The sequence below is a fragment of the Ptychodera flava genome, chromosome 4, assembly GCF_041260155.1.
Source record: "Ptychodera flava strain L36383 chromosome 4, AS_Pfla_20210202, whole genome shotgun sequence".
Classification (NCBI taxonomy): domain Eukaryota; kingdom Metazoa; phylum Hemichordata; class Enteropneusta; family Ptychoderidae; genus Ptychodera; species Ptychodera flava.
This window is the reverse complement of record NC_091931.1, coordinates 39401463-39415069: the sequence shown is the minus strand read 5'-3', so window position 1 is coordinate 39415069 and position 13607 is coordinate 39401463. Positions and strand designations below refer to the sequence as shown.

Here is a 13607-nt window from a genome sequence, read left to right as displayed (position 1 = left end):
AGTCACACAAAAATGCCAGTCCCCCACCCGACTAGAAATTAGAATCACTCTTGTGAAGTCCTACAGGTCAGTGTAAGCAAAGGGACTGTTAAATAAAGTTCAGTGCTCTGCAATATGTCCAGCTGCAGACACCTGTTCTGTGATGAGAATGTTGGCCATATTACGCTTGTCATAATACAAGATGCTATGCTAATTGTGGTTGTAATATTGGTCTGTTCACAAAACTCATTGGAACAAAATTTTTGTAAATTTTTTGCTGCTGGTGTTGGCATGTTTACCCAAGAATACGGTTCTCTTTTTTAAAACTCCTTCAAACTGACATATTGATATTGCTCTTCTGATGGTAAACCTGTGTGTGATCATGAATTGTACAATATAGCAGGACCCAACAACTACGGTAATAACTACGGTAATGGTTCGACTGTGGTCAGGTCAGAATTATTTTCTTGGGAATATGACATGTGCAAGTTGTATTTTTTTTGCAGTGCATTCATGATAAAGAGACCAACATTTTTGCAGTGTACCATTGGGCCAGGATGTCAGTGTAACTGGCTGATGATGATAATTCCACAAATGTTACATCAGCCTTAGTGGATATGAATAGGATTACAAAGACAGTTAGGCTATCCAGCAAATCAAAGTGAAGCCATAGACATCACTTCTGTCTATGGTTAAGGTTATGCCAAACTAAAACATGTTACCAATAAAATGGCTTCAGTGTTGACTCATAGATCATATGTGAAATTCATTATTTTGGTACCCCAAAGAAATTGGCAAGTTCACCAGGTTGTAATTTGGCTCTAGTCAGCCCCTAGGAAGTCGAAGCAAGTTTTATTGAGCAGTACAAATTACACATACCTTCACAAGCATATTGTCCTAAACATGCAATACAAAGTCCTGTAATGCCAAAACACACATCCAGAGTATTTTAAGATAAAGATGCATGTTTTAGGCAGGAAGACAAATCACTCTTAAGTCCACAAGCCAGGAGCCCAACGTCAAGACTTGGCTTCCACTTTTCCCACTAGTCAACATATTAATTACTGGCACAATAGTACTCCACTTGTCCGTTGGGCAAATACCAGGAGAAGCAAAAAACTACTGGCCTGGTCATCAAAACTACCAGCCTACATGTATGTTGGGCGTGTGAAATTGCTCTGCTATTGTTTAGGGCATTGGTGTTCAAAGCAAATGTGTTGCCTCTTGTCTTGTATAAACCAAGAGGGTACATATTTTGTAATTGTTTTCATGGCTGGTTATGCATTGAAAGCAGCTATTTTACTTTGCCAAAATTTCAGAAATCTACCTAAATTGAATGGCAGTCTTAAATACCTTTCATTATAGTTGTAAGTGCATAATGGCAAACATGAGGGATATAAACTTGCTTCAAGCAGGTGACATATAAGAAGCAGCAGTAGCAATGAAAAAATATTGCTGTATTTAAGCAGTAATCGGTGACTTCAGAAACATTTTACCGATTGTTCGATATTGTTCTGAATTTTCATGTACATGCCATATAAAGCGCTGGTAATATTACCTGTGTTATTGGAAACTTTGTCAATGTGGGTTTCCCTCCGGGATGAATTTTTTTATTTTCACTTTTGAAAATACAATTGGATGATTCTGTTTATGTAATGCATGAAAGTATCAAGATTATCCCGGACAACTCCTCTGTGTACAAAACCAAAATACTCTCGTTCCTTTGCCATCTGATCATACACAAATATTTGTTAAAGATATCATTAATATAGGCAAACCTATGAAAAGTAGGAATGAGTAAATGGACAAATATTCAATAAAATATTTGGTTTAGAGAGGCATAGAATCAAATTGTACCATAGTTGGTTAGGAGAGTGCTAATTTGTTCTTCACAACATGCCAAATTGACCCCTCAACAAGGACATCCCTGCATGGATGATATAAAGTGTTTATCAGTGACTCTAAGGCCCAGAGTTTATTGCTTACAGTGTTGACAGAGAGAGAGAGCAAAGTGTAACATTGGTTGTGCTGCGTCATGATGGTTATTGCAGATGCCTTTAGGTATATTTGAAGTTGCCAGCTGACGCTGTTGAAGTCTTTGCAGAAGATTGTCAGGACCGACTTACTCTGTACACACATGCAGTGCATCTGATTTAAGCCGATCACAAAGTCATGGCAATGATATTGTTTTGGTAGCATTATTGGATGTAATCAAACTTCCACCTATGCCTACCAATACCAAGACCAGGCTGGAGTTTTCGCTAGAAAATGCTGCCTGTGATATGTGGCGAAATTCATGATAAGTACAACAAGATGTAGGCAATAGGTGCAGTGTTCTCTACAGCTTAGAAAAACAGAGGGAGGGCAAATTTACATCACAATGCATAATTTGCATATTCTCTTGTTGTGAAAATATATTCTTTTGTGCAGTTATTAACATATGAATAGATTGCTCCAAAAACAGAGGGGTGGCCCTTTGTGGAGAACCCTGGATGTGTTCAAAGTACAAGTGAGCTCCACTGTGAATAAAACGCAAAACTCAACTTTGTCAACAGCTTTAATAGCCGCCTTTCGACCCATTTTCTAAAGAACACATAAAAACTGTACATACCTTCAGCTGTGAACAGCATTTTTATCACTTTCTACATGATAACATGTACATGACTGTTACAGTACCAATGGATACTTGATCAAATTTTTGCATGACATATTTGATAATTCAACAAGCTTATTTGTGAGCATAATTTATGAAACTAAATTTCCAGAATGTCAGGCTTTTTTGTATTTTAATATGTTCACAGCAAGCATCAGTCTGTTGACACAGTTTAATCCCATGTCTCCCAAGTGGTATTTATTTTTATGGTTTGTCTAAGGAGCCTTGTAGAAAGAGACATTGTTCTTCCTATAAATTCATAGTCTATAGTAAGAGGGCAAGGTTTTGCTTCTGCTATCAAAGAACTGCACCTGAAATAAAATTCAAAAATGGGAGGTGTTATTCGCAACATAAGTGCCTGTTGTTACCTAAGGTTAAGTCAAGAAGAGCATTTGTACTTAGATGTAGGCTGCATTCATACATTAGGAGCTCTGCCAACACAGATAAGCCAGGCCAAGTGAGCTGACAACATGGACAACAAGAAATGTTCCTCACTACCTCGACATGTACATCACGCACAGAAATGCGGTGAGTACCGTGACCCCAGCAAGCCGTTATGCAATAATGCAAATATGCAGTTGTACATCAAAAGCCATTATCTCCTTTCCCTACATTACAGGCAACAAACATGTTAACCACCTTGTCAGGTTATATGTGAAATGTTTGGTATTAAGGTCAGTCCTCTGGTTGTCACTCTGTTTTCAAAAAGTTTCAGCTCACATTTCTTTCCTGAGCATTCCTAGTTTGGCAGGAGAGGTCAAGGCAGCCTTGAACTTGATCAGATGTGACAAGCGGCTGTCTGTCAAGAGGTATTCTTTTGACTGTAGTTGTATTAGTGCCTTTTTAGTTAGGGAATATTATTTAGGCAATAATGTACCCCCTCCCAGCCCATAATGGACAGAGCAAACTTTACACAACCTTATGTACAAGGCAAAGCCGAGTACATTGAGGAGTGCAAGCTTTGCGAGAGTCTAATCACGGACCGTGGTCTAATGTGAATCAGGAAGGGGTGCACTGTATGGCTATTATTTTACAGTTTTTGCAGTGCTTGTGAATTTGTAGATGTAGAAAACATCTGGGGCATAATCAGATAAATTATCAGAATTATCTTGGGTATGATGTCACAAAAGTCACTGGTATTGACATTGCTATAATAGAATGTATAATTTTTAACAAAGTCATGAGGGAAGTTCTTCAGGGAAGTTGAAAATGGTTATACTGGAGGACAACAATGACGCTACCTAGTTCATATTGAAGTAAACGCACTGCACATGCTGCATGACTGCAACATTGAACGGTAGCTTGATTTAACCACCAATGAGCTATAGATAACCTGGTGAGACAAGCCAATAAGACTTTCTTGTTTTGCCATGCTTGTACAGTTTTGTTTTTGCTGGTGATGTCTGGTCAGCTAATTTCAAAGCAAGATTGCTGCGTTATTTAGGGTATTATACAATTTCACTTTTTTCCTCACCTCTTTCCATAAAAAAGTACCAGATTTGTAACTATTTTGTGGTTTCAAGATGAGCTGATGTCTAACAAAAATAAATTGGTCACAACTTCAGATTTATTTTTGTTGAGATAATTATTGAGTTCTTCATCAGCTGTAGGTTGAAGACCCAGAGTCATTTGCTATGGACGTTTTTATGCAAAATTTTGTTAGGTTGGTCGTTAATTATACATTTCAGCATACATGTGTTGTTCAGTGCTAAAACAGTGTATGCATACAGATGGGAACAGATGAAGAAAACAACTTAATTTTGCATAGCCATCTATAATTTATGCTAATGAGCTTTATGTCAATAAGCCTATGGCTGCTTTAATGAACTGTATATATGTTACACTTGTCCTATCATGCTTTGATGTATACTTGCCTTCCCAGCTGATTTTAGAGAGTAGTTCCTCTCCATCTTCCAAAGAGAGTGGCGTTGTCCCCTTAAAATTATCATTTATGATGCATATTTTTAACTTGCACACTGTAACCGAACACCAGCTGTATTGACTATCAGGCCTATTCATTTAACGCCTAAATGTAACGATTTCCTGTATTGGTGAAAACGCTAGAGTAATTGTACATAATCAGATAATCAAGAAGGTAGACAGTGAAGAAACCTGAAAATGTGTGGGAATTCACTCACTGAATATGAGTAATACCTCTATTTCAGTTACAGTATTACAACTTCAACTTCGAATGTGTACGGTAACAGTGGAAAAAAAATGATCATTTTTAGCTTTCCATGATAATTTGTATGGGTTGTAAATTTTTTTACTAATAATTACATTTAACATTACTCATTATGCAATTAATTTAACATACGAGTTTACGAGTTTTAAATTGGTATTTTACTGGTAAGATCTAAGTGCATCAGGTGACATAAAGCCTAGCATTAAAATGTTTATGCGACATATGTTTGCCTTGCCATATGGTATCTATTTGCTCTTAGTATATCTGTTATTTTTACTTGCCTGTTGGCAATAGTGGAGATGGACCTTTCTGTGCATCTGTTCTTGTTCTGGTATTTTTTTCCTCTTGTTAAAAGAAAAAAATACGATTTAATCCTTATCATCTTGGATGTTGTTCTTTTCAGAGCACACCATGGCAACAGTGATACGAGCAAGTGAGAAGAAAACTGTAAAGGTGGGTGTTCCTGTGTACTATCCCTTTCAAAGTTTAATATCGTCTGCATTTTTGAGTAGAGTGCAATCTTGTGAATTATACTGTAATCCCAGTATGCAATTTATTTGAAAACCACATTCAAACTTCACAGACAGAGAAAAGAAAATTGCTTCTGCTCTGTCTTTGGAAAAAAGTCTTTTATATGATCATTGGGACAATTGCGGTAACATTTGTTAATATTTTAGTCATTTTTGCCCTGGAAAAATATCCAGGTATTCTTTTCCATAAAGTGTGTTAACATACAAAGTATTAGCCTTACAAACACAGTGTAGTACATGCAATACATAATTTTTCTGTTGACAAATTAATTCTATTCTGGATTCAAATGCGTTTGTCAACAGTAAAATGACAAATTTCACACATGCAAACGGTGCGGAGTAGTTGAGTACAGAGCGTTTCAATGGGATTCTAGGAATAGAACTAGAAACTCATCACAAAGGCAGTTACTAACAAAAATGCTGAAAATTGCATCCAAAATTACAGCTAATGGTGGCTTATACCATACTATAGGATGATATGGTAAAAATTCAAATTGCAGAGCAACAGTTGCCAAAGGGAATTTGTAGTATAAACGATTAAATTATAATAATAATAATAAAGCACATGGCGAACAGAATTGTAGTCTCCATTCTTAGACCATATAACATTATAGAACACAAATATACAGCAAATGTACAAAATGATTCGGATACCACGTCTAGTCCCCCTGGCAGTCAGACTTTGTACACAAGAAATTCCCTTTTTTCCCCGTATTGATGATTTTGAAGGCTGTCAGAATAAACTGTTATTTTAAAAATCACAACTGTTAACACACATGTACGTCAAAGCTCTAGAACTACGTACAATTTCCCAAAACAGTCGTGTGTACCAAATTTTTTGAAGATCAATCGTTGAGTAATGATACAATGTGTTGCAATAGATGCTATATTGAATAAATTACAAGTTATAAGGTATATGAACAACCCCAAAGTATGAGGAACACTTCATCAAAGCTACAAATTTCATGAGAGAGATGTTTTGAATATTGCCATAGCAGAAGTGCAGGATGAATTCCATAAGGTACAGGCAAACACGCGACAAGATGCTTATGGTTTTGTTTGAACTTTGTTGACAAGTTGGTTTGCCTGAGCAGGGTCAAATGAAGATTAGTAGATACACCATTGGTTGTGAACTAAAATGATTTTTTGAGGGGCTCTAAATAATAAGTGATGGTATGGGTGGACTCCCTAGGTTACTAACAATTCAAACAAAATTTCTTGGTGTCCACTAATCTTGTGTCTTGCCCTTGAGGATTTACTTCAAAATAGTTCAGTCACTGAACAATCATTGAAAAATGAAACTACTAGTTTGGGGGGGGGGGCCTTAATTTTCGTTAATAATGATATATGAGTGTAACTAAAGCAGCCATATATCATGAAATTTGTGGCATTGTGGTCCATAGTGTCCAAAGCATTGATACAACAACTCTGGAAGGGTCATTAAGTGATGTGAAAAAATAGGACAGTTACAAGTTAAGTGGTGTATTTTATATTCTGTCAAATATCAGAGAATTTATTTTAAAGTCTGTGCACTTTCTCTACATGCCAATGTTAGCTGTGAATTTTCAGGATATGTTATATTAAGTGCTTTTAAGAATAATTGTCATGTGCAAGCACACTAAATGCCAATATATTGCAGTGGTAATCCGGTCAGAAACCAAATTTAAATAAATGAAGGGGAGGAGTGTGAAATCTTGAATGTTAATGTTATAACAATTGTACAATTTGACCATCTTGAACTTACGATTCTTTGTCTCAAAACCAAACTCGCCTGCTAAAGATACAAATTACGTTATTGTATACAATACCACCTATGACTTTTCCTCAAGAATTCTTTTAATTTCATGAATAAATACATCTACCATTTAAAATTTATCTTCTAAATGCCATGTTCTGAACTGCTTATTCATTGAATGTCATAAATGTATTTTGTATAAAATTGTAGATCTTTGAGTATTCAGGTAAGTAACACACGTGTGAGTTCAGTCCACAGAGATCCCTAAACCATAGCTATCAATGTAAGGTAAAATGCACCTTGGGAACAGATCTTTGGACTCTCAAAATTTTACAGTACATTTTTGGTCCACAACTATTGGGGGCTCATTTTGAATCTCATAGAGTGACTTAAGTTTTCACTGGTGTATTTTTTGTGAAAATCACAAATTTACAATTTTGCAAATTTACAATCCATAATTTTTCCCATAGAGTTAAGGCTGTAATGACATTTTTCTATTTCAAATTTTGGACAGTGACATCCCCCGATTTTTATTGTTGATTTCAAAAGGGAATAATTTAAAGTTTCCATCCAGAAAGTTTGAGCAAAAATTGAAATCTTTGAATTTCAAGGAGGGTACCACATTAATTAAATTTGTCTGAAAAAAGGTGCTGGTGAACTTTAGAAATCAGTTACTGACCTTATATTTTAGTATTATTTTTGATGTAGATGATTGTCACCAAGGATACCATAACCTTGAACTGGAGTAGCATTTTGTGTATACTTTTCAGTAGGTTGTGGAGATCGCACTGTTCAATTGTGATATTAATATTAGATAGCTGTTGGCTCTTAGTTTTTGAGTGCAATAAAATATTACCAAGTCAGAATAAACATGTGGAAAGTAAATAATGGAAATGAAAAATTAATATAGCCAAATGTTTATTTCCCAAGATCCCAGTGTACCCGTATCTCATCCCTTTTTCTCTGTACTATTCAAAAGTACATTGCTGGTAGAATATGTATAGGCAGTCGCATATTATGTATGTTATACTGACAATAACTTACCATGTACATTTATTGAGGTGTGAATCTGTTGTCTCTTCCGTATGACCTGACCAGTACAAAGGGGGCAAAAAGGTGTTGAAAGGGGTGTGTTTATAATACATCAGTCATGGTACCCTCATGCATGAGATGTATCTATTATAGCGATGCATAGTCCTATTCCTAGCCTCTTGTACCACATGGCCCACCACCCATACGCTGTAGCACAGGTCCAGTAGTAAAAAAGTATGTACTGGTATGTATTGTTTCAGATGTCAAAGTAAGATTATGCATAACCTTTAAAGTCAGTAAATTTTGATTTATAATCCTTCCCTTTTCTTTGTTTGTCACAATGAACAATGTGTAAAATACGCATACTGCAGTTTTCTCAAGTGTGAATAGACTTTGAACTGCTGATACGCATACTAAGCAGTTGCAGTGAACACATTTCAGTGTGCCTTCCTGCAAACCACAGTGATATTACGTTGACTCCAGAAACTGTTGACTCCACAAAATATTGCACTTGACACGTACTCTCGGAAATTTCAAGTCCCTCTTATTTCATTTGCTAAAGGGCAGGTTTCCATGGAAATATCATGTTGTTGAACTTGTATTTATGAATCCTACAAGCATCACGACATGACTTGCTGATCTTACAATGTTTCCATAGCTTGGAAAATGTAGTCACTCTCTGTCATTCATATTTTAAGAGCTGAATACAAAACTTGTTTTATATTATTTGTTTTAGTAAGATAGTTCATTTCTTGAAAGTGAAAGACCGTAACTTTTGTTCAAACTTCCTCAAGCAAACTTTAAACCATTCCATTCCAAAATCAAGAGTAAAAATCAGAGTGTAGATCAGTGTGCAGATTTTGGTACCAGAGAAATTATCCAATATTTACCAATGTTTTAAATTAAAAGGACTGCCATCCCTATGTTAACTCTATGGGGGAAAAATAGAATTTTGTAGTTTCACAAATAAAATTAAACTGATGGAAACTTTGTTTATTCTTTGAGCTTCAAAGTAATCTCCCACAAGTGGTAGACTAAAAGAATATTGTAAAATTTTGGGAGTCCAAATATCTATCTCGGCCGGGCAGCACATTCTGCACTAATGCAAGTTTTGGAACTTGTGGACTTACACATGCAGTTTCATCACAAACCTTTAATCAATTTGTAATAAAATGCAACATCTTGATACATGACTTACCTTTGTCCCTTCACTACCAGATTGGTACACGCCACACCCATCATTGCCAGTGGGATGGAATAGGAGAATTGGTGTTTAGGGTTATGGTGTAAATGGGTGTTAAAAACCTGTCATATTATGTGATCCATAGAAATTCATTTGTAACACCAATTTCACTTCCCCACTCACTTTGTTGGTTAACTCTCTTAAAATAATGATCTCATGAAATGTTTGTACAGGCACAGAAGCTATTGTACGCTGGATGATTTCAATGATATTTCAATGACAGGCCTTAATCTTGTGTTTCCCCATGCTGTTTAATAATGAATTGAATTTAACTCCAGGAAAGATGGCTGCTTGATCAACATTGTTCCGAATTCACCACAATTGTAGCAGTGCCACCCTGACTATTTAGGTTGTGAGAAAATATAGAAATTATTGGCAAGCCTCCGACCATTCTCTTCTATTGCAGACACAAATCTGGGTCTTATTTGTTGTCTTGTGATATTGAATACAGGCTTCACTCAGAACCCAGTCACATGTTGATCACCTCATGTTTTTCAAGTTTTTACAGTAACAAGTGTCCTTTCTATTTAACGTTCTTGGAAATGGGTACCACCTTGTACCATGCAACCTGACACACCTTACACTGCATAGGAGGTATGAACAAGAAAAACAGCTGTCATTAAAAAAGGAAGGCTTGTCATGTAGTGTATTATTCTTATTGTAACATGTCGTTTCAACAAGATAAATGTCACGCCCACATGTGTAAATATGTTCAGTTTTCAATGTTTGTGATCTCTGTTTCTGCCTCCAAGCACTTGATTTTGCTACTATGCAGCCCAGCACCAATACATAATAGTATGATGTCACAGTGTATTGTTTATGCATACATTGATTCACAATCACATGAGACCCATATACACAGCACACCAATTTTTGTGCAAAGAGTAACTATATCTACATGTAAATATAAGATATGTGTAAAAAGCGTTTTTGTCCATAGAGATGACTGTAGCCAACTTTGGAAAGTCAAAATTGAAAATGTCAATTGTGAACCGAACATTAAGATCATGTCTACTACAGCTCTTACTCAGCAATTATTGATCACAGCCTACTGGTTATGATACAGGAAATAAAAAAATATTTGACATCAGGCCATCAAGGATAATTTTAAATTTTGCAACAAGGGTTATGCCTAGACTAGACATTTTGGTTTAGCAAGAGAACCCCATGCACGGTAATATTCCAATCATGATGTAAGGTCTCCAACAAAGAAGTGTTTCATATTGGATATTAAAGACACATGAACTTTAATAGTGGACCTCTACAGAAGGAGTTGCCTCTAGGCACTGTGTAGAACAGTGTGTATAGGTTTTTCAAACTGTGCCTGTTATGCTAGATATCAGATTATGTCAGAAAAGAAGAAATATTGCTGTTTTCTCAAAACTTGTTTATGAAGTTCTTATAGCTCAGCTGATGCATTATGTTGGACATTGTGACCTTTGCTAATCAGTGGCCGTGACCTTTGGCTAATCAGTGGCCGTGACCAGGTCTCAGTTGAATAACGCAGACAGTGTCTGCTGATTTCCATTCTACTCATGAATACTGAGTGCCTGGTCACGTCTTAATCTAATGGGTACTATTTTCTTGCAAGTAACCCATGCTAGTTATGCACTCCATCTAGCATTATCCTTTTACACCGTTTAGACCATTCAGAATTTCATTCTTTGTTCGGTGTATTGCATTTGTCTGATGTACAACATTATCGGCAAAGCTAAATGTACTGTTAGTATGGTGTGACACCATTTCAGGGTCTTGTGTGGTGTTCTTTGAATGACAGAGCTTGGGGTCAGATTCCTAACATTATTCCTGCTCATTCTTTCACTTGAAATGTGCCTTTAAATGTAATGAGTTACTCCATTAACCCCAAGTAGTAGTACGAGAGAATTTAATGTCCTGTGTTTCTGTTTGTATGTGCTCATCAATGGCATATGTACATGAGCACTGCAGTTATATAGTATACACAAAGTTTTTCCAATCCAGCCCCTTTATCCATGGTTCTGGCATGCTCTATCCAAGTTTGGTATTCCTCTGTATTCCATGGAATGGACACGTATGTGGGTGAAAGATAGACTGATTGGGTTTCCAGCGTCTGAACCTAAGTACCGTCAGCAGTGTGGGCAGACTTTTCGAGCCATGCAACTTTGGAAAGCATGTTTCACAGGTGTATTCTCCAAGGTTATGTACACCTGCTCGGCAACCAAGTCCTCTAGGGAAAATACATGAGCAGCAACCACAAACAGGTGTCTGCTGAGGCTTTAATGCATGTCCCTAATCATGTACTCCCATTGAAATTGATGCTCTGAGTCTGACATTAGTCAATTCATTACCAATTATCAGTACAATCCTGTAGTTTTCTTTGGCATGTTCAGAGCTCTGTACTTGGAGATGGGGATATAAGGGGTAAATTGGTGATGAATTTTAAATATGAGAGGTTACATGATTGTTAAATTCCTAATCAAAAGACCAGAAGGGCTTAAATCACAAATATTTACATGATGACAATTGTAACACTCGTGTCATCAAATTGCAAAGATTGACCAATGTGTTTCTTAGGAGAAGGATGTATACATGCATTTACTAATATGCAATTCTCCGGCAACTGCCTGTTAATAATTTGGGAAAGAGATCACAGAATAGGTAGAATGAAATGGACATGATGATCCTACAATCCGTGTTTCAGTTGAACATCTGTGATTACAACTTGTAGCCTGATCCATTTTCATTCCGTAAGCCAGTCAAACATTTTACTCGTAAAATTAAATCCAGGCTGTTAGCATTCAAATGAAAGTAACCTTATCTTTCTTTTTCCTCCTGGTCTGTCTTCTCAACAGGTTGCAGATTTTAGTGATGTCACCAACTGGCCAACTCCAAGTGAACTCCAAAAGGAAATCAAAGAGAAAGAGGTTTGTGTCTATTGCATATTATCATCTTCCATTACCACAAGATCAAAGCTGAACTGGGCATCAGAGGGGTGTTTTCAATAGGCCAAACCGGGAATTCGAATCGACCACGGTACAAACAAAGCCATGTGTGCAAACGTGCATAGACGTACGTGTATTTCCATACACGTTAGTACACATGTGGGCTTGTTTGTACCGGCATCACGTGATTATTTGGGCATACTGAATGTGTAGAAGGCATCGCGTCCTTTTTATTCCTGAGTAGAACCATTTGTCTATTACTTTATGCAAATGGTCAATCTGAACAAGAAGTATAATCAATTTAGAGTAACAGATATTGTCTCTTTGCATTATGTAGGCTCCCTTGTCGCCAAAACCAGTTAAGGAAGAGAACAAGTCCCCAAAAGTCAGGAAAGAATTAGAAGACGCTGGAAAAGAAAACAAGGACACTACTCTGGAGACTAGCAATAAAGAAGATAGCAGTTCTCTGAAAAACAAGAAAAAAGGTGAGAAATTCTGCCAGTGTTGTTCAAATCCATGTCAAGTTCCTTCATAGGCTTGTTGATTTGTTGTCAAATCCATTTTTGTTTCATGATTTGGTTGACTGCAAGCTGCAAATTGTCTCTCCTTAAAAATGATACTGCTAAAAGGTGTGTATGTAGATGACAGATGTTATAAAGACTTCATTGATAATGCACAAAAAATCAATCCTTACAAACTCCTCTAATATACACAAATATACATAATAATAATACTGACAAATCCATTGACACAGTCGTTGAATGGTAAGTGACATTTTGTAACAACAGATTGTGTCATTCAGTTAGAGGTGTACAATAAAACATGAATGGCGTGAATTGTCCTTCAAAAAATTTGATTCTCGTCCTAATTTGACTCTAAAAATGCAAGATCTTTCAGATCTCAATTGTTATACATAGAGCATTCAAACTTGTGGTGTTAGAAGATTTGCTTGTTAAAAGATTAAAAGAAGATGAAAAAAAATTATATTTCGTAGTTGTATTACATTGTGTATATCAAACAAGGCATGTCTTTATGCTGTGTGGTAAAAAAGGCTAATGTTCTGAGCTTGCAATTACAATTTATCAGTTTATGTAACCTGAGATGACAGTATGTCAAAATGTTGCAAACAAAGAGGCAGAATTTCAGATAGACTGAAAGATTCAGTCGTATGCAGGTGCTCCGGTGCACTGCAACCTACGACCTTTTACTACGACTGAAGGCACACTGTAGTTGGCCGCGGCAAACTCGAAAGAAAAAGTACCGCCCACAACTGACATTACAGACTTCTCAAACATGTAAATCATGGTAGTGTAATTTGAATATTCATCA

General features: G+C 36.5%; 2 protein-coding genes across 2 annotated transcripts in view; both read left to right on the top strand.

Moving 5' to 3' along the window:
• LOC139132283 (arginine--tRNA ligase, cytoplasmic-like) overlaps positions 1-13607 on the top strand; it is a 133890-nt gene that overhangs the window by 61191 nt on the left and 59092 nt on the right.
• LOC139131724 (la-related protein 1B-like) overlaps positions 1-13607 on the top strand; it is a 48330-nt gene that overhangs the window by 4258 nt on the left and 30465 nt on the right. Inside the window, exons 2-4 of the mRNA XM_070697923.1 lie at positions 5221-5270; positions 12189-12260; positions 12616-12763. Of these exons, the coding sequence (XP_070554024.1) occupies positions 5221-5270; positions 12189-12260; positions 12616-12763 (270 nt within the window). The remainder of the gene's footprint in view (positions 1-5220; positions 5271-12188; positions 12261-12615; positions 12764-13607) is intronic.